This window comes from Schistocerca nitens, chromosome 1, assembly GCF_023898315.1.
Source record: "Schistocerca nitens isolate TAMUIC-IGC-003100 chromosome 1, iqSchNite1.1, whole genome shotgun sequence".
Classification (NCBI taxonomy): domain Eukaryota; kingdom Metazoa; phylum Arthropoda; class Insecta; order Orthoptera; family Acrididae; genus Schistocerca; species Schistocerca nitens.
This window is the reverse complement of record NC_064614.1, coordinates 834,785,180-834,811,167: the sequence shown is the minus strand read 5'-3', so window position 1 is coordinate 834,811,167 and position 25,988 is coordinate 834,785,180. Positions and strand designations below refer to the sequence as shown.

At 43.9% G+C, this 25,988-nt stretch overlaps 1 protein-coding gene across 1 annotated transcript in view; it reads left to right on the top strand.

The window, feature by feature from the left end:
* The window catches only part of LOC126208066 (transient receptor potential channel pyrexia-like), a 182,120-nt gene that overhangs the window by 134,552 nt on the left and 21,580 nt on the right, over window positions 1-25,988 (top strand). Inside the window, exon 8 of the mRNA XM_049938885.1 lies at window positions 21,622-22,181. Coding sequence (XP_049794842.1) covers window positions 21,622-22,181 — 560 coding nt within the window. The remainder of the gene's footprint in view (window positions 1-21,621; window positions 22,182-25,988) is intronic.

Here is a 25,988-nt window from a genome sequence, read left to right as displayed (position 1 = left end):
TACGTTGTTCCACTGCCAAGCTATTTCATACAAGATCGATCTTAATAGTTACATTCTTTTTTTGCACGTTAACTTGGTAATAAACCCTCCGGAAAGTTGCAGAACGTTTATGGGTATTCCTCAAAGTACCTGCAGTAGTCGCTACACATTCCGGTACCAGATGGCTATATCGATAAGCGGAGGCCAAATGAAAACGAGGCAAATGGAAGAAAAGTAAGTAAACTGTTCATTATTTCAAAAGTACTCGCAATACAGTAAACATATTTATCCCATTGTGAGACAAGATGGTCAGAGCCTCCATGGGAAAATGTTTGCGGTTGCCTACAGAAGCACGATTGTACCCAGGAGTGCGCCTCTTCGTCCGAAGCAAATCAACGGCCAACAATGCCTCCTTCAGGGCCCCTAATATGGAACTCAAATGTGGAGAGATTGGGACTGTACGGAGGATGTGTATGGGCTTTCCACCTGAAACTTCTGCAAGCGTGGGTCCGCTCGCACGTTGCCGAGGCTGTTTTGGCTACGCTGTAGAAGTTCCGCTGGGAAGCCCTTAGACATCCTCCGTACAGTCTAGATCTCTCCCCACGCGATTTCCATATTTTTGGAGTCCTGAAGAAGGTATTTGTTGCCGCCGATTTGCTTCGGATGAAGAGCTGCACTCCTGGGTACAATCGTGCTTCTGTAGGCAACCGCAAATATTTTCCCATGGAGGCTCTGACCATCTTGTCTCACAATGGGATAAATATGTTTACTGTATTGCGAGTACTTTTGAAATGATGAACAGTTTACTTACTTTATTTTCCATCTCTATAATTATCTTTCGATTGCTCCTTATATTACACGTTCCACATGGAGACAGTCTTCCATGACTAATGTTACTCACCCGCAGCACCATCACTTCCTACTCCTATCGATCCTCACTTAACAAGCATACCAAATAGAAAATAAACTGTTATAGAACATCAATCAAAGAATATTATACATCAAAGTGACATCCATGTAATGTTTCTTTTTACGCTTCCAACTTTCTTGTTAATGTTGCTATCCTTTGCGTGTATTTCAGTAGCCCTGTTCACGAACGATCGCAATAATTGTCTACCTCACACTTTCTACTTGCCTCTCGGTTCCCGAGTACGGTACCGGACGAACAAAGTTTTGTCATCCTGTCCTCTCAGATAGTATTGTAGCGTAGCAACAGTTGCAGAATCAGCTGAAACATCACTGACAGTCATCTTTCGTCTGTTAACTATCTATCAAATATTTTGTGTGACAATCAGCGATGAAAAAGTAAATAAAAATATAGTATTCATTTTAATATCTGAGCCATCTAACCCTGTCCTATAAAATATAGAGTGGCTACACTCCACAGAAACCACTTTGAAATCCGGGAGACCACCCAAACAGAAACAACTATAAATCAAGTAAGCGAGGCGACAACACTGGCGAAGTTCCAGTCCAGGCTGTAAGATGCCAGTGTCCGAGGCTCAGGAATGCCATGGCAGTTCCAAAGATCTCCACCAACGTGAATATTATTTTATTAGTCAGGCTGGTATAACTGCAGAAACAAAGTGAAAAATCTAACTTCTTTCTCTAAGATAGAAAGATGATAAATGTTGTACGTATAATACTGGAAAATACAGTACCCATAGTAGTTGTTGCTGTGGTCTTCAGTTGGAAGACATGTTTGATGAAGCTCTCCACGGAAGCCTATTCCGTGCAAGCCTATTCATCTATGCATGAACACTACAATGGCATTAACTTATGCTTTCTGTAGTAAAAACTTAACCTGCGACTATATATCTTGATCTCCGGCCCTCCCTTCCATTATTTAATTGATGATTCGCAGATGCCTCCGGTTGAGTCTACCAACAGATTTCTTCGTTTGATGAAGTTGTGTCAAGAATTTATTTTCTCCTTCATTCCATTCAACACTGCCTCATTAGCTATTCGATCTACTGATCTTCAGCATTTTTCTGTATTACCGCACCTAAAAAACCTTATATTCTCTACTTGTCTGAACTGCTTATCATCCACGTTTCACTTCTGTAGAAGGATGTTCTCCAGATAAATATCTTCAGAAAATACTTCCTAAAATTAAATTTATATTCTATGATGACAAATTTATCTTCTTCGCTATTTGCCAATCTGCATATCGTATCCCCTCTAATTCGGCCATCACTGGTATTTCATTTCTAAATAACAGAATTCATCGATTATTTTTTAGTGTCTGATTTCCTAATTTAATTCCCCCAACATCGTCTGCATTAATTCGACAACGTTCTATTAGTCTTGTTTTACTTTTGATGATATTCATCTTAGAAACTCTATTCAATACTTTACCTATCCCATACATCTGCTCTTCCAAGATATTTCCGTCTCTGGAAGAATTACAATAATGTATCTGCAAATCTCAAAGTTTTCATTTCTTCTCTCTGGTTTCCTTTGCTGGTTGATCAATGTGCAGACTGAATAACGTCGGGGACAGGCTACTCTCTCCTTCTAGTACCGGTTCCCTTTCACGTCCTTTGTCTTATATACCTATCGTCTGGTTTCTGGTCAAGTTGTAGATGCCCACTAACACCTGTACTTTACCACTGCTATCTTCAGAATTTCAAAATGTGTACTCCAGGCAACATTTTCAAAAGATTTCTCTAAATATACAAGTGCTCTAAACATATGTTTATCTTCCTTCAATTTCTCGTTTAAAATAAGTCGTACGGCAGTATTGCTTCATGCGTACTAAATTTCTCTGGAACCCAAACTGATCTCCCCTGAGCCAACTACTGCCGGTCTTCCCCCCATTCTCCTGTAAATAAGTGGCAGTATTATTACACCAACGGCATTCTCACTTGCCAACATCTGCTTTCCTTGAAATTAGAATTATTACATTTTTCGTGAAACCTGAAGGTATCTCGCCTGTCTCATACGTCTGTCTCATGTCCGCTTCCGTAAATAAGCGGTCAGCGTGTCTAATTGACATGCGAGGGACTCGGGTTCAGTTCTCGGTATTGCCACAGATTTGCCCTTGCTCGGAGGACTGAACAAGGTCCTCTCAGCCTTGTGATGCCAACTAAGGGAAGTAGCGGCTTCAGTGTCCGGTAAATTGACAAAGATCGAGGCAACAGTATTCTGACCCTAGGCCCATCCGTATCGCATTTAAATGATGCCTAACGCAGGGGATTACACGGGGGCCGATCGGTATTGAAGGGTCTGCCAGGGCCAAAACGCTGAGCCGGTAATTTATCTCGCACACAAGGTGAAACAATTTTAACAAAGTATGTTCTCCCAAGAATGTCAAAAATTGTAAGGACATGTCTGCTTCATATACACTATGTAATCAAAAGTATCTGGACACACGCAAAAACATACATTTTTCATATCATGTGCATTGTGCTGGCACCTACTTCCAGGTACTAGATATCGTGAGAGAGCAGAATGGGGCACTCCGCTGAACTCACGGACTTCGAACATGGTCAGGTGATTGGGTGTCACTTGTGTCATAAGTCTGTACGCGAGGTTTCCACACTCCTAAACATCCCTAGGTCCACTGTTTCCGATGTGATAGTGTGATAGTGAAAGCACAAAAGCATACAGGCCGACCTCGTCTGCTGACTGACAGAGACCGCCTACAGTTGAAGAGGGTCGTAATGTGTAATAGGCAGACTATCACACAGGAATTCCAAACCGCATCGGGATCCACTGCAAGTATTGTAACAGTTAGGCGGGAGGTGAGAAAATTTGGATTTTATGGTTGAGTGGCTGCTCATAGCCACACATCACGCCGGTAAATGCCAAACGACGCCTCGCGTGGTGTAAGGAGCGTAAGCATTGGACAACTGAGCAGTGGAAAAAAGTTGTGTGGAGTTACGAATCACTGTACACAATGTGGCGATCCGGTGGCAAGGTTTGGGTATGTCGAATGCCCGGTGGACGTCATCTGCCAGCGTGTGTAGTGCCAACAGCAAAATTCGGAGACGGTGATGTTATGGTGTGGTCGTGTTTTTCATGGAGGGGGCTTGCATCCCTTGTTGTTTTGCGTGGCACTATCACAGCACAGGCCTACATTGATGTTTAAGCACCTTCTTGCTTCCCTCTGTTGAAGAGCAATTCGGGGATGGCGATTGCATCTTTCAACAGAATTGAGTACCTGTTCATAATGCACGGCCTGTGGCGGATTGGTTACATGACAATAACATCCCTGTAATAGACTGTCCTGCACAAAATCCTGAGCTGAATCATACATAATTCTTTTGGGATAGCTATCCTCACTGCAGCACTCCGTGAAGAATGGACTGCCATTTCCCAAGAATCCTTCCAGCACCTGACTGAAAGTATGCCTGCGAGAGTGGAAGCTGTCATCAAGGCTAAGGGTGGGCCAACACCATACTGGATTCCAGCATTACCGATGGAGGGCGCCACAAAGTTGTAAGTCATTTTGAGCCAGGTGTCCGGATACTTCTGATCACATAGTGTACCTTGTTTTGACTAAGGTCTATTAAAGTCTTCTCACAATATTGAGTTGGTGGATGGGGACTCACTCTCTTTTTATTCTACCATATTTTAAGGGTTTTCCCCCACTTCATTTACGGATAACATGTGAAACGATTGGCTGATTATATACGAAATGTCATGCGTACATGTTTTTTCTTCGTGATCTCTATAAAAGCTGAAGAACATTTTATAAAACCTGTCTTGAAAATTGCTATGAAGGTTTTGGTGAGATTTTTGGGTGGCTTTTTTCTAGTATTTACCACCTGTGATACTGTAGGTAAAATGTGACAGTGCATTTCTTTTTCTTTCCCGAGAGTCAAAGAAGCCACGCCTTGTCTCTCTCTATACACGCTTGACGTGTTCTGTTAGTCTAACCCGATAGAAATCCCAAGCACATCAGAAGCAGTTACTAGGCTCCAGCTTTCAATTATATTACGGGTCGCATGATGAATTGATTCGCCTATTCCTGCGTCCTGAACTGTAACATTCCCCCCTCCCCCACAATCCTGCCAAAGGTAAAAGTGACAGTGCAGTTTCTGGAAAATGCTACGACCCTATTAAAGGTCCACAACTAGTAAAATAATAGCGTCCCAGATACGTCAGCTACAAGAAGTTCCATGTCGGCCTGAAGTAAACCGCGGCTCGCGAGCCTTCGCTTTGCAGACACCTAATTTCATGCAAACATTTCTATTTCTGTAGCCACTGATATGAAAGTATCAACTGTGCAAGCTCTCCCGGAGTCTTCTGGTGTATGATCATGTCATGTTGTATGATGCTCCAACGTTTCATCCACATGCCAGATGACCATCAGAGTGACAATGTACACTACTAATTCTATGACAATACAGCTTAACACACTCATATATTTAATTTTGTCTTTTTTCAGTTGTATTCATCCGTGGTAAATCAGATTTCAGCAAATTGCCCATTGTGAGAGAGAGAGAGAGAGAGGAAAAATACGAAATTTGTGTTCTTTCCACCCTTAGATAAGGATTTGTTCTACCTTGACGATTACCTCTGTAGTTACAAGGCAATGACATAAAATATTCTCCTGACTGGAAGACGGTAGCGGAGAGTGTGGCGAATGAGATACTCTATTGATGGGGAATTTTATCTAATTTTATTAGGCGATGTTACAGAATAAGACGAGAGGCGCGGCAGTGGCATGGAACTGCTCATGATCTGGGTGACGGATGAGATTGTCAACGCGTTTCTTAACTTTCAATGCTTAATGATTGTGCAGCCGCGCGAATACTGCCAGCCCGCCGGCCGGCTGTTGCTGCAGGCAGGCTGATGGGAAATTGTAAACATGATCGCGGTCCGTGTCGGCGGACCCTTTTCCCGTATCTTCCTCTTAACGTGACTGCTCAGAGATATACGGTACCTGGCTTTATGGAATTACATTACTAAAAAGAAGTTGTCACGATTTTAAATGCATGAAATTTTCAAAATATTAACTTTTCCCAAACGAAAACTAACTTTACAAAATTGTCCATGAATACAACCCAAAGAAGGGACATGCTTTCCTTCCTATTGTGTATAAAATACCGTAAAGAAGCACGAAACTGAAGTGGATCTTGCTGTACACACACACACACACACACACAGACACACACACACACACACACACACACACACACACACACACACACGTTTTCTAGCACTTAATGCACGTCAGTAGCTCGTTTTGCCTCCTCTTACTTCAATAACGGCAGCACAGCGTCTCGATGTTCAGCTTTCAATAAAATGCTGTGGTATTTCTTGCCACTCCTCTAGTAGGGCTCCCCGCGTTTCTGGAGGATCTGCACGAGCCCTAACTCTTCTCTTCAGACATTCCCATACTTACTCAATGGGGTTTAGGTCGGAACTACATGGTACATACAGTAGAACATTGATATTGTGTCGCTGAAGAAAATTTTGCACTGGGGCTGCACCACAGGCACAAGCATTATCGTGCATCAGAAGAAACTCTTCCCCAAGATCTTGTGACAAAGATCGTACGCGAGGATCAAGCATTGCGTTGATTTATTTCTCCCCCGTTTGACCTCTATTGTTCGTTCTGTGGATCACAAGCAGCTCTGTTCTTGTGTCCACTGTAATTCCTTCGCACTGCATTCTGGCGCGTCCTCCAAAAGGGACTGTTGAGGACTCGGTAATTCCATATTACGTTTCCCCCTAATTCTCCATAGCCCGATGCACCACAGTTTCCATGTTAAGTTCACTCTAGTTTCGTCGCAGAACAGCACTTTCCTCCAATGCCTTCACTGTCTGTGGTCCTAGGGAAAGCACAATCTCCTTTGTTTATGTAATCTGGTTAAACGAGTCACTTTATTCTCCCTTCTGTACCTAAACTGGTTCTCGCGTAGTTCATTACGGACTGTTTGATCAATTAATAGCTGTCCGATAGCTTGGCGAAAGTCTTCTTCTAGTTCACGTGTTGTTTTTATGCGGCTGCTTGATACCAGAATTCGAATACAGCTATCTCGAATAGCTGTTGTTTTCCTTCTAAAACCCAAACCTTGCTGTCTAGAAAGAATATACATTTCACTCTATCGTCTCCACAACTTAGATATTGTATTTTGATTTACACTTACTTCTCTTGCTACACATCGCAGTGAACGATTCTCCTACAATAGAATTACTCCACGACTGGCTTCCTCCACTGTTAATTGTCTGTTTACCACGTTACCGACTCTGCCATGTCTTTAAATGTCTATGCAGTGTTTTGTGCTGTGTTTACAATCTCTAACCTGCTGCACACTCACTTCGTTTTGAGCACTGTGCACTTCAGCTCCACCTGTCTTGAACACTAACACTCATGTAATGCAAGGATAATAAGGTGTATATGTCACTGATAATGGAAGTGCTACAATGTGCATTGTTTGCTCGAGTGCACAAGGCCTCAAACTAGTGACACCTTGAAGAATGAGATTTTCACTCTGCAGTTGTGTGTGCCCTGAGATGAAACTGCCTGGCAGATTAAAACTTTGTGCCGGACCGAGACTCGAACTCGGGACCTTTGCCTCTCGCGGGCAAGTGCTCTACCACCTGAGCTACCCAAGAACGACCCACGGCCCGTCCTCACAGCCTTACTTTCGCCGGTACCTCGTCTCCTACCTTCCAAACTTCACAGAAGCTCTCCTGCGAACCTTGCAGAACTAGCACTCCTGGAAGAAAGGATATTGCGGAGACATGACTTAGCCATAGCCTAGGGGGGTATTTCTAGAAAGAGATTTTCACTCTGCAGCGGAGTGTGCGCTGAGATGAAACTTACTGACATATGGTCTTCGATTTTCTTGTTACTGTGCTCCACTGTGCGCCGTCTTCCGCTCACAGAACTTTTGCACTCGGCCGCTGACTTTTTGCAGTTCCGATAGGACTACGATGTGTAGTCGGTCGATTTTCTCGGTGAGTTTATTCTTTGGTGTCACAAAAAGATTCAACAAGTGAAACTGAAAATGGTGTGTGACTTTTTCAATCGAAATTTCAATGGTCCTGCGTCGCAGACCTTGTGTCCACCCTTGCTTAACGTGTGCAGAACGCAAATCATCTCTTCTGGGTGGAGGAAGGTGAAGAGCAGCTATCTATAGGTGTTAGCAGTTCGCTGTACATTCTATAGCTAAGTGTATTGGTGCTGTATGTGTTTCCACATCGAAGAAAACAGCATACCATTACTTTCTATTTTCACGGTAAACTGACTTTTTATGAACGGCTTGTTCAGGTAGCAGAGTAATTTGCAGCCAGAAGGTGAAAGTATCATCATTTAAAATTACGTAGATGTGGCGCTTGTTGAACGTGCATTGGAAAATGGACACAAAATTGCAACCAACGACAGCTCTACCACCACCTCGGCTAAAGGTCTACTGTATGGCGTAAAAAATGAAGCTATAGAGATCAAAATATATAGTATAACCAAAATAAAGACACCAGTTTGTAGCAAGGAACCCTGCGGTCGCAAGCCAAATCGGGCCTGCCAGACGTGGGACGAAAACATTGCCTTATACGGCGATGGGCTGAACACCTGTGGCGTCACAGCCAGTATCACTTTGATATTAAGACGAGGCCAGCCGCCAGAAGGCAGTCGGTTACCACACGAAAATCACCGAAGACCACGGGCCGAAAGCTCGGGATATTTCAACACTTGACGCGGCTGGAAGCACGAGAAGATTTTATTCAAAAGACTAAGAGATAGCCATAAGCCCTTCGCTTCATTTATTTTTGAAGTATGCTCATTGCCCTGTAATACGTGATTAATACGCACTACATGTGCAAAGCAATTGTCTTGAATACTTTTTTATATCAGGATTTTGACGTTAGTTTCTATTTATAGGTAACAAACAGGCGCGCACTCGCGCAAAGTATCAAGAGGACCTTTCCATCTGCTTCAATTTAGATATTACCCTCTAAATAAATACATCCGGCAAACTTGCTAGAAACACAGCACAGAGCATCCAGCCCCCATGCACACATATAGAAAATACATGAATAAGGTTCAAAAGTACATTTGACATAACTCAAAAAACACAAATAAAAAATAAAAATAAATAGAAACGCATAATGGGACAGCAGGCAACATTACTCGCCTGAAAAAAGGTAACAAATGCACTTTGACATACAAATGGTGACACGTGACAATTTTAAAATGTGCATGCAAGGACTCCAAAAACAGTCTGGTAGCGTGCACGCCAAAAGCTACTTACAGTCTATAAACAAACGATAAGGTCAAAATTCCGGTGTGAAAAAGCTCAGATGTCGTGTGTGTGTGTGTGTGTGTGTGTGTGTGTGTGTGTGTGTGTGTAGTAAATGACAAAGATCTACTGTAGGCCACGGAGGACGATTAGAAAAGAAATGAAGTGAAATGAAGAGAAATTCCTGGGGGAATCTTATTTAGTGAGACAGATGGACCTCATGCAAAAAGAATATCAGAAATATATTCTTATGTCGAAGATTAGAACCGTGATTCAACAGCAACTGTAAACATAAAAAAAAATTGACATTCACTCAACGCCTCTTTCGACTTTTAAGGCATTGTCAAGAAATAGTTACATATACGGGGTGTAACAAAACGAAAGCTACACAATTCGAGGGTTTGTAGAGGATAACTTGAGGGATAAATCCAGGTTGGAAAGGTATGTCTGGAAACGTCAAGGCCGGCCGCAGTGGCCAATAGGTTCTGGGCGCTTCAGTCTGGAACCGCGCGACCGCTACGGTCGCAGGTTCGAATCCGGCCACGGGCATGGATATGTGTGTGATGACCAACTAAAGACCAGGCAGAACATCGAAGCAATAAGGACCAACGCCTGCCGCTAGGCTGCTCCTACGCCAGCAAAAGTGAGTCTGTACGCTGACTGATCGTAAACGGTGTTACTGGTAATGAATCTGACAACATTCATTACCAAAGCACCCCGCGCAGGCTAAGTATCATTGTCACAACAATACTATGACAATATAGCGTGAGGGTAAGGAGAACACAATATTACTGCGCAGTAATTACGCCTGGGACGCGTCAGTCAGCACTCTGTCTTCACAGTGAACATGTCGGCACTCACTCAACGATGTGTAACTCGAAAGTATTGCGATTAAGTTGCTTGCCTTGCAAAACACAGGTAGAAATTAATGAAAGGCCCCTTGAGTTTCTGATGTATTCTTGATTTATGTGCACGACCGGTCTCGGCCTTCACATACAGGCCACTTTCAAGTGGATCTGAAACTGCCACGAAGAAATCAATAATACAAGCAGACGTTATGCAGAACGGGCAAAACATGTCCCAGGAGCTTTCTGTAAATATATCAATGAACCATTGGCTCTTATGGCAGCACAGATCCGTAAACAACAACTAATTACATATTAAACAACTGAACTCCATCATTTATAGTGTAGCTGTGGTGTTTTCTAGTTTTCTACTGTAACTACTGTAGCAAACGAAATAAAATAATTATGCTGATCAAAACCTTACACAATCCTACGATCTAATGTGTGTTCCCACCAGGACAACAGTTGGAAGAAAAATAAACATCTAAGCTCATTGGATAGCTGACCTGACCTTATTTGTTAATTCTTAGAACTGGTATAGGTAAAATGTTTCTGTTTAAATGCCATGATGACATGATCTTCAGTTTCCTCTGATGTAGTGGATGAAGAGGTATGAGGCATGTCGTGATCAATCACGGTAATAACCTTGATTATGAGTACCCTCAATCCATCAATCGGGATCTTTCTTACTTCAAAGTACCACATGGTGCTGTCATGCAATTTCCAGCCCATTCCCTGACTTTTTACCATCTACTTTTTTCAGATCTTTGCGGAAATTCGTCCGGAGTGAAGTGACTTTTTTCGGTCTCTGCAGGAACCGACGCGTGTTTCGCAATATTACTCTTACACAGTATAGTATATTACACAATGTTGTTGGAACTCTGCACTTGTTTTAATAGATCGCGCAAACCGTCAATACCGACCACAGACAGTCAGTACTACCGCATAATACACTTTATCGTTCAATAAATATTGAGCTTGTGAGGGGGTCCATTAGATGGCGTCGAACACGTCCATGCCTACACGAATGCTAGGAGTGTAGAGCGTACAAACCTCAGATGTGCTGCCAAATGGTTGCCTAGCTGCACGCGCTGGTCCCTGTAACGTCTCCACTCTGTTGCGTCACTGGATAATTTTGCCGGGCGTGCTCCTATCCTGAAGCTGTTCCTCATGACGCTCTCTAGAAATCCCATAAGACTGTTAGTACTGTCTCGTCATACACTGCCTGTGTGCACAAACACCACTTCCGCGATGATCACTTCAATTTGGCAGACGAATGGATCAACGGAAACGTTAGCAGATATGCATTAGCGGACATGTGCGTTGACAGACAACTGAAGAGCGTCAGTTTGACTTTCTGCGTCTTATGTGTTACCAGTGCACACAAAAAAACCTAGGTGGTGTAATCAGACTAATACTTGCTAAACAGTGGGTAAGTACTTTCGTCTATGAACTCTTCTACAGTTCCTACACTGACAGTAAAAAAATTTAATAATAGTATGCTTTGTAAACGAACTGACAAGTAACCTTTATAAAAGACAGGTGAAGGTATGTGTGAATATGCGTGTTAATGAAAACTAAGGGACTGAACATGGGTAGGAACATGTACCACCACGTGTGTTCACAAGTATCTTGATCTGCGTTTTACACAACTTAGTTCACATGCCAACCAGTTCTGAAGCAACCAACTGTTAAAATTTTGATTTTACAATGCAGGAATTGCCTCTTGACGAATAGGCCCACACGAAATTACATATACTAACATGTCCTTTAATATATATATATATATACAAAGTAGACAACAAAACACGGGCTATCATAGAGCAAACTTTAACCAACACGACCTCCAAAGTAAAGTTCTGTGGGGAACTATCAGAGCCCTTTGAAATTCGCACAGGTGTCCGACAAGGCGATGGCCTCTCACCTCTCCTTTTCAATCTGGTGTTAGATAAGGTCATAAAAGAATGGGAAACATCACAACAGGGGATAACCTTAGGAAACCTACAGATTAAATGCCTGGCTTTTGCAGACGATTTGGCGATTGTCACGAAAGGTATAAAGGAAACAAAAGACGCTATTGAAAAACTGCACGAAATCGCTGCCAAAACTGGACTACAGATCTCTTACGAAAAGACACAGTTTATGAGCACAAAGAAACTCTCATCTCTGAACACAAAGTATGGCACGATTTACAAAACGGCAAACTTCAAATACCTCGGTGAAACACTACAAATGAGTGGACATAACAGAGACTCAAACGAAGAAAGAAAGACTAAACTGGACAAGGTGGAATCATTACAACAAGAAGTCTATCTCACAAAAAGCCAAATTACGCCATTACGACACGGTGGTGCTCCCCGAGGCACTATATGCAGCAGAGACCACACTAATCCTAGGGCATACACGTATCAGACAATTAGAAAAAGTAGAACGGAAAATACTTAGGAAAATATTTGGCGCAACTAACAACAATGGAATATGGATCAAGAAACCTACAAAGGAACTGTACAAACATACGGAGACAATCACAGAAAAGATTAGAAAACGCAGACTACAATTCTATGGACACCTATACAGAATGCCATCACACAGGCTGACCAAACAGATCTTTGACTGGGTAACCACTAGAAACAACAAATGGGTGGCAGAGGTAGAAAACGACCTGAACCAGCTCAACATAACAGCAGACACAATAAACGACAGAATAAAGTTCAGAAACATCATTAAGAAAAGTAAACTACATGAGATACAGTGCGACAAACGAACAGGCATAAAATGGACCGAAGAACGCAAGCAAGATCACAGCCAGAAGATGAAAGAAATATGGGCAACCAAAAAGGCAATCAAGATGAAGCCGAAGACACAAAGCCGACAAGAAGCATGGACAGAGGACCGGAAACAGAAACACAGCGAGCGAATGAGGGAAGTTTGGGCAGCAAGGAAGGCAGCAAAAGGAACTGGCCATGTAGTTTAGTCCAAATGCGCTCTTTAAGGGCAAAACACCAATAATAATAATATATATATATATATATATATCGAAATGAAAATGGGATCGAGGCAGAATGCATATGGCAGTTATCAATTGATAATGCTTACAAGACGAAAGAATCCGGTCGACAACGTCAATAAATTTTTAATGTCTAGGAAAAATTTACAGCCCCGGTGAAATCACTGTTTTACCCTTCAACAAATTCTAAGAGGGTGTGGGACGTAGCATAAAGACATAAATTATTTATATACTGGTCTTTGATAATTCATTCAGCTGTTTTTTTAGAAATATTTAATGCACGAGATCGATTACACAATTTTATCTTCAGGCATGCTATATATATATAAGACGCCTGAGAATTCTACACGTTAGAAATATACCAAATCAGCCAGTATATCAAAAGAGAAACAACAACACGCTCGATTTATATTAAATAGGGTGATTCAAACTGTACACTCTTCGTGTGTGTAATGTGTGCATAGAAATAAGAGTAAAATGTTAAAGAAATTGCTTATTTCCGAGGTATGAAGTAGAGTAGGGATCACAAGTGAGCTACAGACAACACAAAACTACACGTTGGTGACTCAAAAGCAACTGTACACATTTCATGGGAGTAACGTATGTATCAAAATAAGACTTAAAGTTAAATAAAGTTTTGCTGGAAACTGATTTATTTCCGAGAAATGCAACAGAGGAGGAATCACAAGTGCAACATACACAACACAGAATTTATTTTTCTGTGACAGCAACGACACGAATGGACCCGAAATTTAACACAACTACGTACTTTAAATTTGCCCACGAACATTGATGTCCATTTAGATAAAGACAGTGACGTGCTCGACGACTTCAGCTCTCGGAATGTTGCTGGCTCCTTTCATCTCATTCTGCCCAGTGCTCAGCCATTTACAGTTCGCTGCTGTAAGTGTGCTACATTCTCAGCTGCAACACCATACACGAGCTCCTTGACACGGCCCCAAAGGTAGAAGTCTAAGGGGGTTAAGATCCGGAGATTTGGCGGGCCAAGCAACTGGCCCTGCGCAACAACCTATCCACCAATCGGGACAAGCAACACTGAGATACTCTCCTGTCTTTCAACTGAGGTGTGCAGGGGCACCGTCGTGAGAAAACCATAAGCTGATTCGTGTAGCGAGTTGGTCATCATGAAGTAGACCACCGCATTCATTTTCCAAAAACTGTCTATATACTCTTGTCAGTCAGACACAGTGGAACAACATGCGGTCCGAGTGACTGTCCGGTATATCACACCAAATGTTCACTGCAAAATGATGCTGATCTCCTCGTAATGTAGTAACGCGAGGATTTTCATACGCCCACACGTGCATTTTATGAGCGTTCACAATACCCGCACGGGTAAACAAGCTCTCATTCGTAAACAATACCTGACGACAAAACAGTGGATTAGCATCATGGCGCTCGAGTAACCACTGACAGATATTCTGACGTTTAGGACAGTCTGCAGGTGTCAGCTCCCGTACTTTCTGCAGGTGGAAAGGGTGGAATTGCTATATCCTTTGCAGGCAGCATACAACTGATTGAGGACCCTCTACAGTGGCACTTATATGGCTGGTACTCCCTGTCGGATCTTCATCTATCATTTCCAGGATCTTCTTAACACTCATGATGTAATGCCTACCACAAACGACATTATGCATCATAACTCGGCAATTTCAGACAAAACTTTATTTAACATTTTAGTCTTACAACTTTAACAGTTTTTGAACTGCAAACAGAAACAGATTCAAGGTAGCACATTTATACACCGACGTCGTTTTTCCCGACTTTTAACTACATCAAGTTGCACTAATAATGGTGTGATTTTGCTATTCCTTTTATATGTCACTCCACCTAAGAATGTCATTTTCTTAGCATGCAGATTTCAATATGTAAGCTACACTCGACACTTTCGCTTCAGAGCGATTGAATCCGACATGGCATATGAAGTAGTAGCGCTATAGGTGAGCAAACAACGAAACAAACAGGGTATGCGTTAGAGGACAAAGGTACTTTTAAACGAGCCATTAAAAATGCACGTTGATGACGAGAGGACCCAGCACTGTTGCCTGGCCGCATTGCCGCCCATTCGAATTCCAGCCACATGTTTGGCACAATTGTCGGTCACTGCTATCCGGCAATGTTTGCGACAATATATTCTCTGACGAGAAGTGTTTACACGGGCCACGCTATGGCCGCGAAATGGACGAAAGCGAGTTAGGGCGAGTGAGTACGTTTTCCTGCGCTTGTATTCCACGAGGAGAAAAGTTAGCATGAAAAAGAGAAATCGTGCTTTATCAAATGTTCAAATGTGTGTGAAATCTTATGGGACTTAACTGCTAAGGTCATCAGTCCCTAAGCTTACACACTACTTAACCTAAATTATCTTAAGGACAAACACACACACCCATGCCCGAAGGAGGACTCGAACCTCCGCTGGGACCAGCGGCACAGTCAATGACTGCAGCGCCTCAGACCACTCGGCTAATCCCGTGCGGCGTGCTTTATCGATGCGTTCTTTTTTTAAGTAACGGCTTCCGAAATTTTACCTCGTAAACTGGTGCTGTATACATACCATTTCTATCACAAAATGCTAAAATTTTATGCTGGATGTATCTTTTAAAAGCAAATGATTTAAGCAGCTTAAACTATCAACCCAATGTTCATGTTGATATTTTGGAAAAGCATTTCCAAACACGTACAGAGAGAGAAATTGCCCGGCAATACGAAATATTCTCCACACTTAGTGGAGAACACCGACAAAACCTTAGCAATATGTCGACAACTGCCTGCAACTATCTGATTCAACAAAAATATTGGCCGACCATCCTACAATATTTCCATGTATTGCAACCACATGATAGCTATGCAGAAAGCCACATTTTGTCAAATGTATAGACCGTGTAAACGCAGCTTTAAGCGGAACTCTAGACTGTCAATAATACTGTGAAATATTTCGTATTGTGCAGTATTACTGATCGTCTTTGGATGAAACTGGAGGTTATACGAAATATTGACGGAACAGCTAAAATAAGACTCTTACTGCGCAAAATGGTTGTACTCTATAGCCTCTGCCGATTATTTTTCGTCTTCGTCAACCCAATCTCGTAAGTCAAACTTTATTTTCCGCCATTCGTTGTGTTGTGTAAGCCAAATTCTGGAAATGGCTTCAAAATCAGCGGAACGCAATTCCAGCTTAGATTTATTGTATGTCTTTAGGGGATTGCCACTCTTACTGTATGTAAAATCAACATAGTATAGCAACCAATACCATCAGTTGTCGTCTAAATATAAAAAATGCATCCGGAAGCTGGTAAATTACAATAAGCAAAGAAGTTGAATTCAATGCAGATTAATAATAGGCTCTGAGCACTATGGGACTTAACATCTATGGTCATCAGTCCCCTAGAACTTAGAACTACTTAAACCTAACTAACCTAAGGACATCATACAACACCCAGCCATCACGAGGCAGAGAAAATCCCTGACCCCGCCGGGAATCGAACCCGGGAACCCGGGCGTGGGAAGCGAGAACGCTACCGCACGACCACGAGATGCGGGCATTAATAATAGGAAGTGCAATGAAACACAGAGCTGGAGCTCAAGAGGTTGCTGGAGCCAAAACTTTTGTACTTCCGATGGCATGAACTTATTGCAAGGGCAAGAAATTCCTTCTTATTGAAATACAACAACATTTCTAGTACTAAATACGTCTGTACACCGTCTCTTATCTTTATTAAATGTTTTCAGCTTTCTGTGACAGTTGTGCACGTTTCGATCACCATTAAGATGCGTTTATAGCCGTGCGCCTTGCGGCTACTAGCCGTGCGGATGTCCTTGCTCAACAAGCAAGTAGAGGCACGTGTCTCCCCGTCTGGTACGGGAAGACCTCCGCGCCCCCGTACGCACAACTCAGAGGCATGCGCGACTTTGCCAGGGTGTATTGCGCCTCCTTGTCTCTTCGTGCGCCTGGTGCACACAGAAAGTCGCTAAGGTGTAAACGTACCTTTAGGCTTACCGACTGTGCTGATACGCAAAAGCACATCAGATTGAGCGTCCATCCTCTGCAAGTGTCGATTATCATTTGTGTCGTTCATACACAGGTCACTTATTACACTGTAACGTGTCAGTCTTTCACTCTTAGTACACCTTGCCTCACTCCATCCATCTACATGATCTCATAAAGCCAGCCCAAGGGCCAAATAACAGCTGACGTCGAAATCAACCATATTTGCACCTCCTAGATCAAACATGAAGGCTGGGCAATATAACTTCGCTGTTTATAGAGTCAACTGCCCAAAATTATTGACAGTCTAGGGACCGCTTTAGCTCTCCACATACGAGCGACGGATCGCTAACGATAACGACTGCAATCGGTCGCTCGCTTCGACCGCGCCGTACACGAAGGATTTACCAAACAATTTAATCGGCATCCAGTCAGAGGCGCACATATTCCACTTTTAAACTGCCCGTCCTTGCCTGTTAGCCAGGTGTGCAAGCTACCGCATCTTATCAGCAGAACGCACCGGCATTCCCAAGCCAAGCAGGCTAAAGGAATCCTGCTTTCCTGTCCGTCTTCCCGCTATGCTACGCTACGTAGCGGTTTATTCTTTATGTTTTCATTGGAAAGTTATGAGTAAGGTTCTTAAATGATGTCATTTTTTTCTCCAGTATCACAAGACGGGACGCAAATATACTGCACATTCATTTTGTGCATTGTAGGCCAGAAAATGATGGATTTTATTTGTCCTTTTTTCCTTTCCGGCGTATTTTAGGCTTAATAGTTTATTTCGATATGAACGGGTTTCTCTACAATTTCACCCTCTTTCGACTAGTGTTGGCTGTTCTCAAATCCAACCATCATCAGATGACCTGTAATAATTGTTTTCTATAGTAAGCACGACCATCCTTGAAATTCGCTGTCCTTTGCACCTAAGAACCCCAAGATGTCTATTATACTGCAACGCCAACTAAAGAAAGGTTTTGGATGTCTAGTTTCTGCAACCATAGTGTGTTTCTACCAACCAAATATGACCCCAGTTATACCAATATTAATTACTTTTTCCAGGATGTGTAGCTATTGCAGGTTCGCTGAATTCATTCTAAGTGGCCAAAATAGTTCATTCTGAACTCCCCAAATAAAATTTAGCAAACACGAAGCTCTTTTTTCATATTATTTTAATCAAAAAGAAGCTTTTCTTTCATACTAAGCTGTCTGCGCGCTACGTTGCATACAAATAGTAGGCGGTTTTTAATATCCACTGAGCCATTTTTTTTCCTGCTTCAACCAATGTTCGCACTAAATTTTGAAAGCCTATACACTGCTAACGTGCCTCAAGTCCTTGGCACACATTTCCACACACTTGTCGGCCAATAAGTCTTTGTCCTTTCTCGAAACATGGGGTGAGGAACTGCTGATCTAATTTGCAAACACGTCGTAACATTCTCTAAGTTCCACACCTGCCGATTTATTTGAAACTGCCTCATAAACAAGCGAAAACGTTTCCTTCTAGTCTTGGAGTCTGTTTCGTTTCGGTTTGGTTTTGTTTTAGGGCGCAAAAACATCTAGGGTCAACTCTGTCTCATGACTGGTATATATTCCAAACTCTTAATTTCTTCTCAATCGCCTTTAAGTTTAGTTCATTCATTTTGCTGCTCCCACCGTTATGATAAACGAGCAGCAGTGAAACTAGCTAAGCAAACATACACCTGGCTAGGCACGTCGGATCGACAGCGCAACGTGCTATCAGATGCAGCAGACTGGACAGGTCTCGTGAAGCCTGCCACGTTGCGGAAACCCAAGTTGGTCTGCTTTAACCGCTGTGCTTCAGTGAACATGTACTCTCGGGTTTCCGTTGCGGCAGGTTCAGCTGCTTCAGTGGTTGCGGCGGGGATAGGGGCGGGCACGCAGGCTGGAAGGAGAATTTGTATACCTCTGCAACCAGTATTTTTTCTAACGCGACTCTCGTGAGGTTCCGCTGTGGAAAATGAATTGCAATTGACCTCTTTTGTCCACTAATACTCCCAATGAAGTAAATTAAAAAATGGAGCTGTATTTATTAACTTGTTTCAAAACGCTATGCTCGGAAATCTGTATGTGTCTACAAAAAACAGTCAAGTGAAGAGCACTGTTGGTTTACATGTATGAAGGAGAGTTAAGATTACATGAAATGACAGGGAACAGCTGTACCTAGGTATGCTCTAAACATTATATTAAAATGTAGGGAACAGCTGTACCTAGGTATGCTCTAAACATTATATTAAAATGTTCAATTAATATTACTTCCTTCTGTTCAGAAATTACGAACTTTAATAAAGCATGTAACTGTTTCATATAAAAAAAATGGATGTCACCAGATGGAGCACTGTTTATGGTGACTATTGCCATGAGCTTCCTATGAAAACTTAATTCTGCAGCACAAACTGCAAAATGTTAGTCACTGCGAAATCGGAGAGTGTGAATGTTTTTATATTTGTTCAAAAATGGTTCAAATGGCTCTGAGCACTATGGGACTTAACAGCTATGGTCATCAGTCCCCTAGAACTTAGAACTACTTAAACCTAACTAACCTAAGGACATCACACAACACCCAGCCATCACGAGGCAGAGAAAATCCCTGACCCCGCCGGGAATCGAACCCGGGAACCCGGGCGCGGGAAGCGAGACTGCTACCACACGACCACGAGCTGCGGACTTTTATATTTGTATTCCTTCTAAATGTAAGTCGGAACTTCAGCAATAGTGCCACTTTTAAAAGTGATTCGTGCTTCCTCAATAACTATAAATTCTAACGTACATTTCTTACTTCGCTAGGCGCTTGTAGAATGTCTACGGACAGCTGGCAGTAAACAAAAGCACGAAATGAAACAAAACCACGTAACTACGATTAGTATCTAGATAAAAGAGTCGCAGGCAGGCAGCCATATTTTCAAACATCGCATGCGATTCATCAGATTGCGTGGGAATTCCGAGAAGCCAGCGACTGATCACTGTGATCTGCTATCTGTCCTCAAAAGTGCGACCTACACACAGCCCGCGCCATCAGCAGCCAGATTGCTCTGTGACATGGCGCGCGCGCGAGCTTGTGTGTGTGTGTGTGTGTGTGTGTGTGTGTGTGTGTGTGTGGACGCTGTGAATTAAATGACTCGCAGTACAAGAAATACAGGAATTCACTGAAGAACTGTAATTCTGTCGCTTGTAAAAAGAAAGAACCGCCAATACAATGTCCCAAAGTGTTTGTTACCGTATCACCTAAGTAACTGTAAAAACGATAACCATCGCATTAGCATTGGAAATTTCGGAAAAATCGAGTTGTAATACTAGTACAACACGTCATTCAGTAGTAAAATCAATGCCTGATTTCAGCTCTAAATGAGAAACTTCAACTGTCAGCTCCACTTGGCACAGTGCGCAGTGACAGAGACTCGGCTTATTGCCCTCCGTCATGTGAGTGCCTTAGTTCCTGCTTTCGAACATCAATACGGTAGAGATAGAGCTATGCAGGGTCTATATCTATCTGTTATCCAAGGCTCGAGGGGTGGGAATATCGCCAGCGCCCTGAAGCTGTTCATCGCCCGCTGGTGTGCTGCTCGAACAAGCCAACAGATTTCCCTTCAGTTTCGTGCAACATGCAGAAACAGGGTGGGAGGCATCGAATTTAGGCAGTCTGCGCAACTCTGCGGACTTGTAAATAGGCACCACAGTTCCATTCACGAACACGAATCAAACGATGAAGTACGTGGGACGTCCACTAAATAGTGCAACCCTTTTTTCCTCGGCCACTTTTCGGTGAAAAATGAAGAATGGGTTGTGGGAGATCGTGGAATACTCCCGCTTCAGCTCCTGTATTTTCATGAAGTTCCGATACGTGGCGGCCTTACATGTAGCCTTCAAAAAGGCATCTGTAATGGAGGTGCGTTCCAAGCAGAGAGCTGTCATTGAATTTCTTTGGAGGAAAACCGGAGCGTCGCAGATATTCATAGGCGCTTGTAGAATGTCTACGGAGAGCTGGCAGTAAACAAAAGCACGGTCAATCGTTGGGCGAGGTACTGTCATTATCGCAACACGGTCTCGCAAACTTGTCCGAACTCCCGCGTGCCGGTCCGGCCGCACACAGCTCTGACTACCACCAGGAAATTGAATAAACGACTTCAGCGTGTTTGTCGACACAAAAATGCAAACGAACTCCTCTTCCTCCAATATGACAACACAAGTCTGCGCACCCGAGAGGTGCTCGCAAAACATTGGACTGTGCTTCCTCATCCACCCTACAACCCGGATCTCGCACCTTACGACTTCAACATGTTTGGTCCAATCAAGGATGCACTCCGCTGGAAGCTGCGCGTGAATGATGTCGAGGTTATTGATGAAGCAAGATGTTGGTTCAATTGTCGACCAGTAGAGTGGTACCATGTGGACATACAGCCCCTCCCAGTAAAGCGGCGCAAGAGCGTCGCATTGAACGGAGATTGTGTTGAAAAATAGGCATTTGCAACCAAAGGAATGGGGAATAATGTGTGTGTTCGAATCCTGAATAAAACCAAGCTGGTTTGATGGGAAAAAATGTGTCGCATTACTTATGTACGTGTGCCACAGGTGGGGCTGCGGCACCTGCTGAAGCACCCGCTGTGCGAGGCGTTCCTGTGCCTCAAGTGGCGGCGCATCCGCAAGTTCTTCCTGCTGAGCCTGCTGTTCCACGCGGTGTTCGTGTTCGCGTACACGGTGTTCGTGCTGACGGGCGCGCCGCGGCCGTCCGCCTGGCTGTGGCTGCACGCGCCCGCCGGCTACCTGCTGCTCGCGCTCAACACGCTGCTGCTAGCCAAGGAGCTCTTCCAGATGGTGCACTCGCGCGCCGGCTACCTGCGCTCCTGGGAGAACTGGCTGCAGTGGCTCATCATCGCCAGCGCCTTCCTCTGCTGGTTCGGCGGCGCCGGCGAGGAGCCCGTGTGGCAGCGGCACGTGCTCGCGCTCGGCATCTTCCTCACCTGGCTCGAGCTCATGCTGCTCGTCGGCCGCTTCCCCGTCTTCGGCCTCTACGTCCAGATGTTCACCACCGTCGCCGTCAACTTCGCCAAGTTCCTCATGGCCTACTGCTGCCTGCTCGTCGCCTTCAGCCTCAGCTTCGGCGTCATCTTCCACCACCACGCGCCTTTCAAGTAAGTCGGTCACGCCGGTTTACAGCCACGGAGTTTCTTTTGAATTTGCTGTCTTTCAACGGTTGAGAAAATCTATAGGCTTCCAGCCAATTTCAGGATCTATATCAATAGTCGCAACTTAATAAGACGACTCGTGACGTGCCACTTACAAGGTATGTACACTGGCTCACACGGCTAAAACCGACAAAACCTATTTTAAAACGCGGAAATGTGTCTTTCATACTAACAAAGCTATTTATCTGCAAATTTCTGCATCTGTATACTACCAATCAATGTTTGAGGGTTAACAAATCCAAGAGACTGCCGAATCAGAAGTCGCTGAAGCAACATTATCGTATAACACGCAATTACCACGGTTAGACACAAAGTTTTAATTATCACTTCGAAAACGTAAAGAATTAACTATTTGCTTGTTTGCAGATATACACTGATGAGACACAGCATCGTGACGACTTACACAATAGCCGGTATGTCCACCGTTGGCATGGATAACAGTGGTGATGCATCACGGCATGGAAGCAATGAGGCCTTAGTAGATCGTTGGAGGGAGCTGGCAACACACCTGTCCATACAAGTCACCTAATTCCTGTAAATTCCGGGAAGGGGGGCGATGAGTTCTGGCGCCATGTTCAATCACACCTCAGATGTGTTCCATCGTGCTCAGATCTGGCGAGTCGGGGGGGGGGGGGGGGGGGCAGCACATCGTATCTTGTTGAAAAATGCCACTGCCGTAAGGGAACATGGTGGTCATGAAGGGTTGTACGTGGTCTGCAATCAGTATACGATACTCCTTGGCCGCCATTGTTGCTTGCACGAACTCCACTGGGCCCATGGATGCCCACGTGAATGTTCCTCAGAGCATAAGGGAGCCTCCACCAGCTTGTCTCCATCCCGCGGTACAGATGTCAAGGAGCTGTTCCCCTGGAAGATCACGAATTCACACCCTCCCGTCAGCATGACGGAGAAGGTATCATGTTTTATTAGACACCGCCACCCTCTGCCACTACGCCAACGTCCAGTGCCGAGGGTCGCGTGCCCATTCAGTTGTAATTGCCGATGTCGTAATGTTGACATTGGCACTTGCATGGGTTGTCGGCAATGGAGGCCCACCGTCAGGAGTGTTCGGTGCACTGTGTGTGTGCAGACACATTTGTACTCTGCTCATCATTAAAGTCTGATGTCAGTTCCGCCACAGTTCGCCGCCTCCTGTCCTGTTTACCAACCTGCCCAGCCTACAACGTCCAACATCTGTAACGAGGGGTGGCCGCCCAACACCATGACGTCTGGAAGTGGTTTCACCTTTATTTCGCCACGTATTAAAGACACTCACCACACACCGGACAAGTCGTACAGTTTCCGAAACACTCGTACCGGCCGTCACAATCGGCCCTCGGTTCAAACTCAGATAAATCGCGCGCCTTCCCCATTCTAAACACGGACAGCACGTTCACTCATACTACAGGCACCGTGTGTTTGTCTCACTAAACCCGATTCTTCGCCAGGTGACGCTGACCTCGCGTAGACGAGTTTTATATCAATAGTAAGTCGGTGGTCATAATGTTCTGGCTGATCAAGGCATGTCTGCTGTCCAAGCGAACATTGAAATCCCCGCACCAGAGTGCCGTGGCACGCTGCTACAGCGCCACATACAAAATGACACAGCCCAGTGATAAAATGGGAATACCGTGGGGCAACTGGTTTTTGGCATAAACGGAAATGTTGCAGTTGTGGCAGGCCAGTCTAGACGGCTATAGAAGTCATCTACATTCTCCTGCTACGGCTGTAACTTTTCTGTTGCTATCGAGAACGAGTTCTACATCTACATAGATACTCCGCAATCCACCGTACGCCGCCTGGCGGAGAATATAGCGTACCACCACTAGTTATTTCTTTTTCTGTTCCACTGGCAAATACAGGGAGGGAAAAAAGACTGTCTTTGTGCTTCCGTATGAGCCGTAATTTCTCGTATCTTACCTTTGTGGTCATTACGCGAAATATATGTTGGAAGCAGTTTTGCCTTCCCTCCAGGGATTCCCATTTGACTCCCTGAAGCATCTCCGTAACACTTGCGTGTTGTTCGAATCTACCAGTAATGAATCTAGCAGCCCGCCTCTGAATTGCTTCAATGTCTTCCTTTAATCCGACCTGGTACGGACCCCAAACACTCAAGCAGTAATCAAGGATAGGTCACACTAGCATCCTATATGCAGTTTCCTTTACAGATGAACCACATTTTCCTAGAGTTCCCCCAATAAACCGAAGTCGACCATTTGCCCCCCCCAACCACAAACCTCACATGATCGCTGCATTTCATATCGCTTTGTAACGTTACGCCCAATCCGAACATTATGGGTTTGTTCATCCTACTCATCTGCGTTAACTTACATTATTCTGCATTTAGAGCTAGCTATCATTCATCGCACCAACTAGAAATTTTATCTAAATCATCTTGGATCCTGCTACAGTCACTCAGCTTCGACACCTTACCTTACACCACAGTATCATCAGCAAACAACCACACTTCCCTGGGGCTCTCCTGACGATACCCCTGTCTCTGATCCCATAGTGCTCAGAGCCATTTGAACCATTTTGAACCTGTCTCTGATGAACACTCGCCACCGAGGAAAACATACTGGGTTCTATTCCTTAAGAAGTCTTTGAGTCATTCACATATCTGTGAACCTATTACGAATGCTGTACCTTCTTAAACAGCCTGCAATGGCACACCGTGTCAAATGCTTTCTGAAAATCTAGAAATATTGCATCTGCCTGCTGCCCTTTGTCCATAGTTCGCATATATCATGTGAAGAAAGGGCAAGCTGAGTTTCGCACGAGCAATGCTTTCTAAATCCATGCTGATTCGTGGACATCAGATTCTCGAACTCAAGAAAATTTATCATATTCAAAGTGAGAATGTATTCAAGGATTCTGCAGCAAACCGATGTTAGGGATATTCGTCTGTAATTTTGCGAGTCCGTTCTTTTGCACTCCTTATAATACTGGAGTCACCACGTGCAGTTTTTTCCAGTCGCTTGGGATTTTGCGCTGGGCGAGAGATTCGCGATTAATGCAAGCTAGGTAAGCGGCTAACGCAGTAGAGTACTGTTTGAAAAACCAAATTGGATTTGTCAAAGCACACACACACACACACACACACACACACACACACACACACACACAACTGCTGTGTGCAGTGTGGTTTCAGTTGCCAGAGACTACAGTCATGTGTGCGACCTGAGCTTGTGTGTGTTTGTGCCTATCTGCGACTCAGCATCTCCGCTATATGTTGCATATTGTTACATTCCATCCTGGAATGTCAACTGGTTGACATCACAGCAGCTGAGAAGAGTGCTCCACCTACCATCTTCAAAGGATGCCATGGGTCTGATGTTGGTCATGTGATATGACCGAAACCGGTCACCTATTTCTTGTAACATATGTGGTGTGATTAAGACTGAATTTTAAAAACAAAAAATTTATCTAAAAATAAGTTGGAGGGGGGGGGGGGGGAGGAAAGGAAAGGGAAGGAACTAATGATATCAGCTGCATCGGGACTTCATGCGGAATCAGCAGCGACAAGTGAAAATGTGTGATGGACTGCGACTCACATCCAGGATCTCCTGCTTTCTAAGCAGTTGCATTAATCAATTAGCCACATGCACACAGTTTTTATTGCAAATGCATCAACTATCCTCGGTTTGAGTCCCAGTCCAGCAAACATTTTCACTTGTCACTGTTGATTCAGCATAAAGTCCCAATGCAGCTAATATCATTAGTTTCTTCCATTCCCTTTCCTTTCTTTTCTCC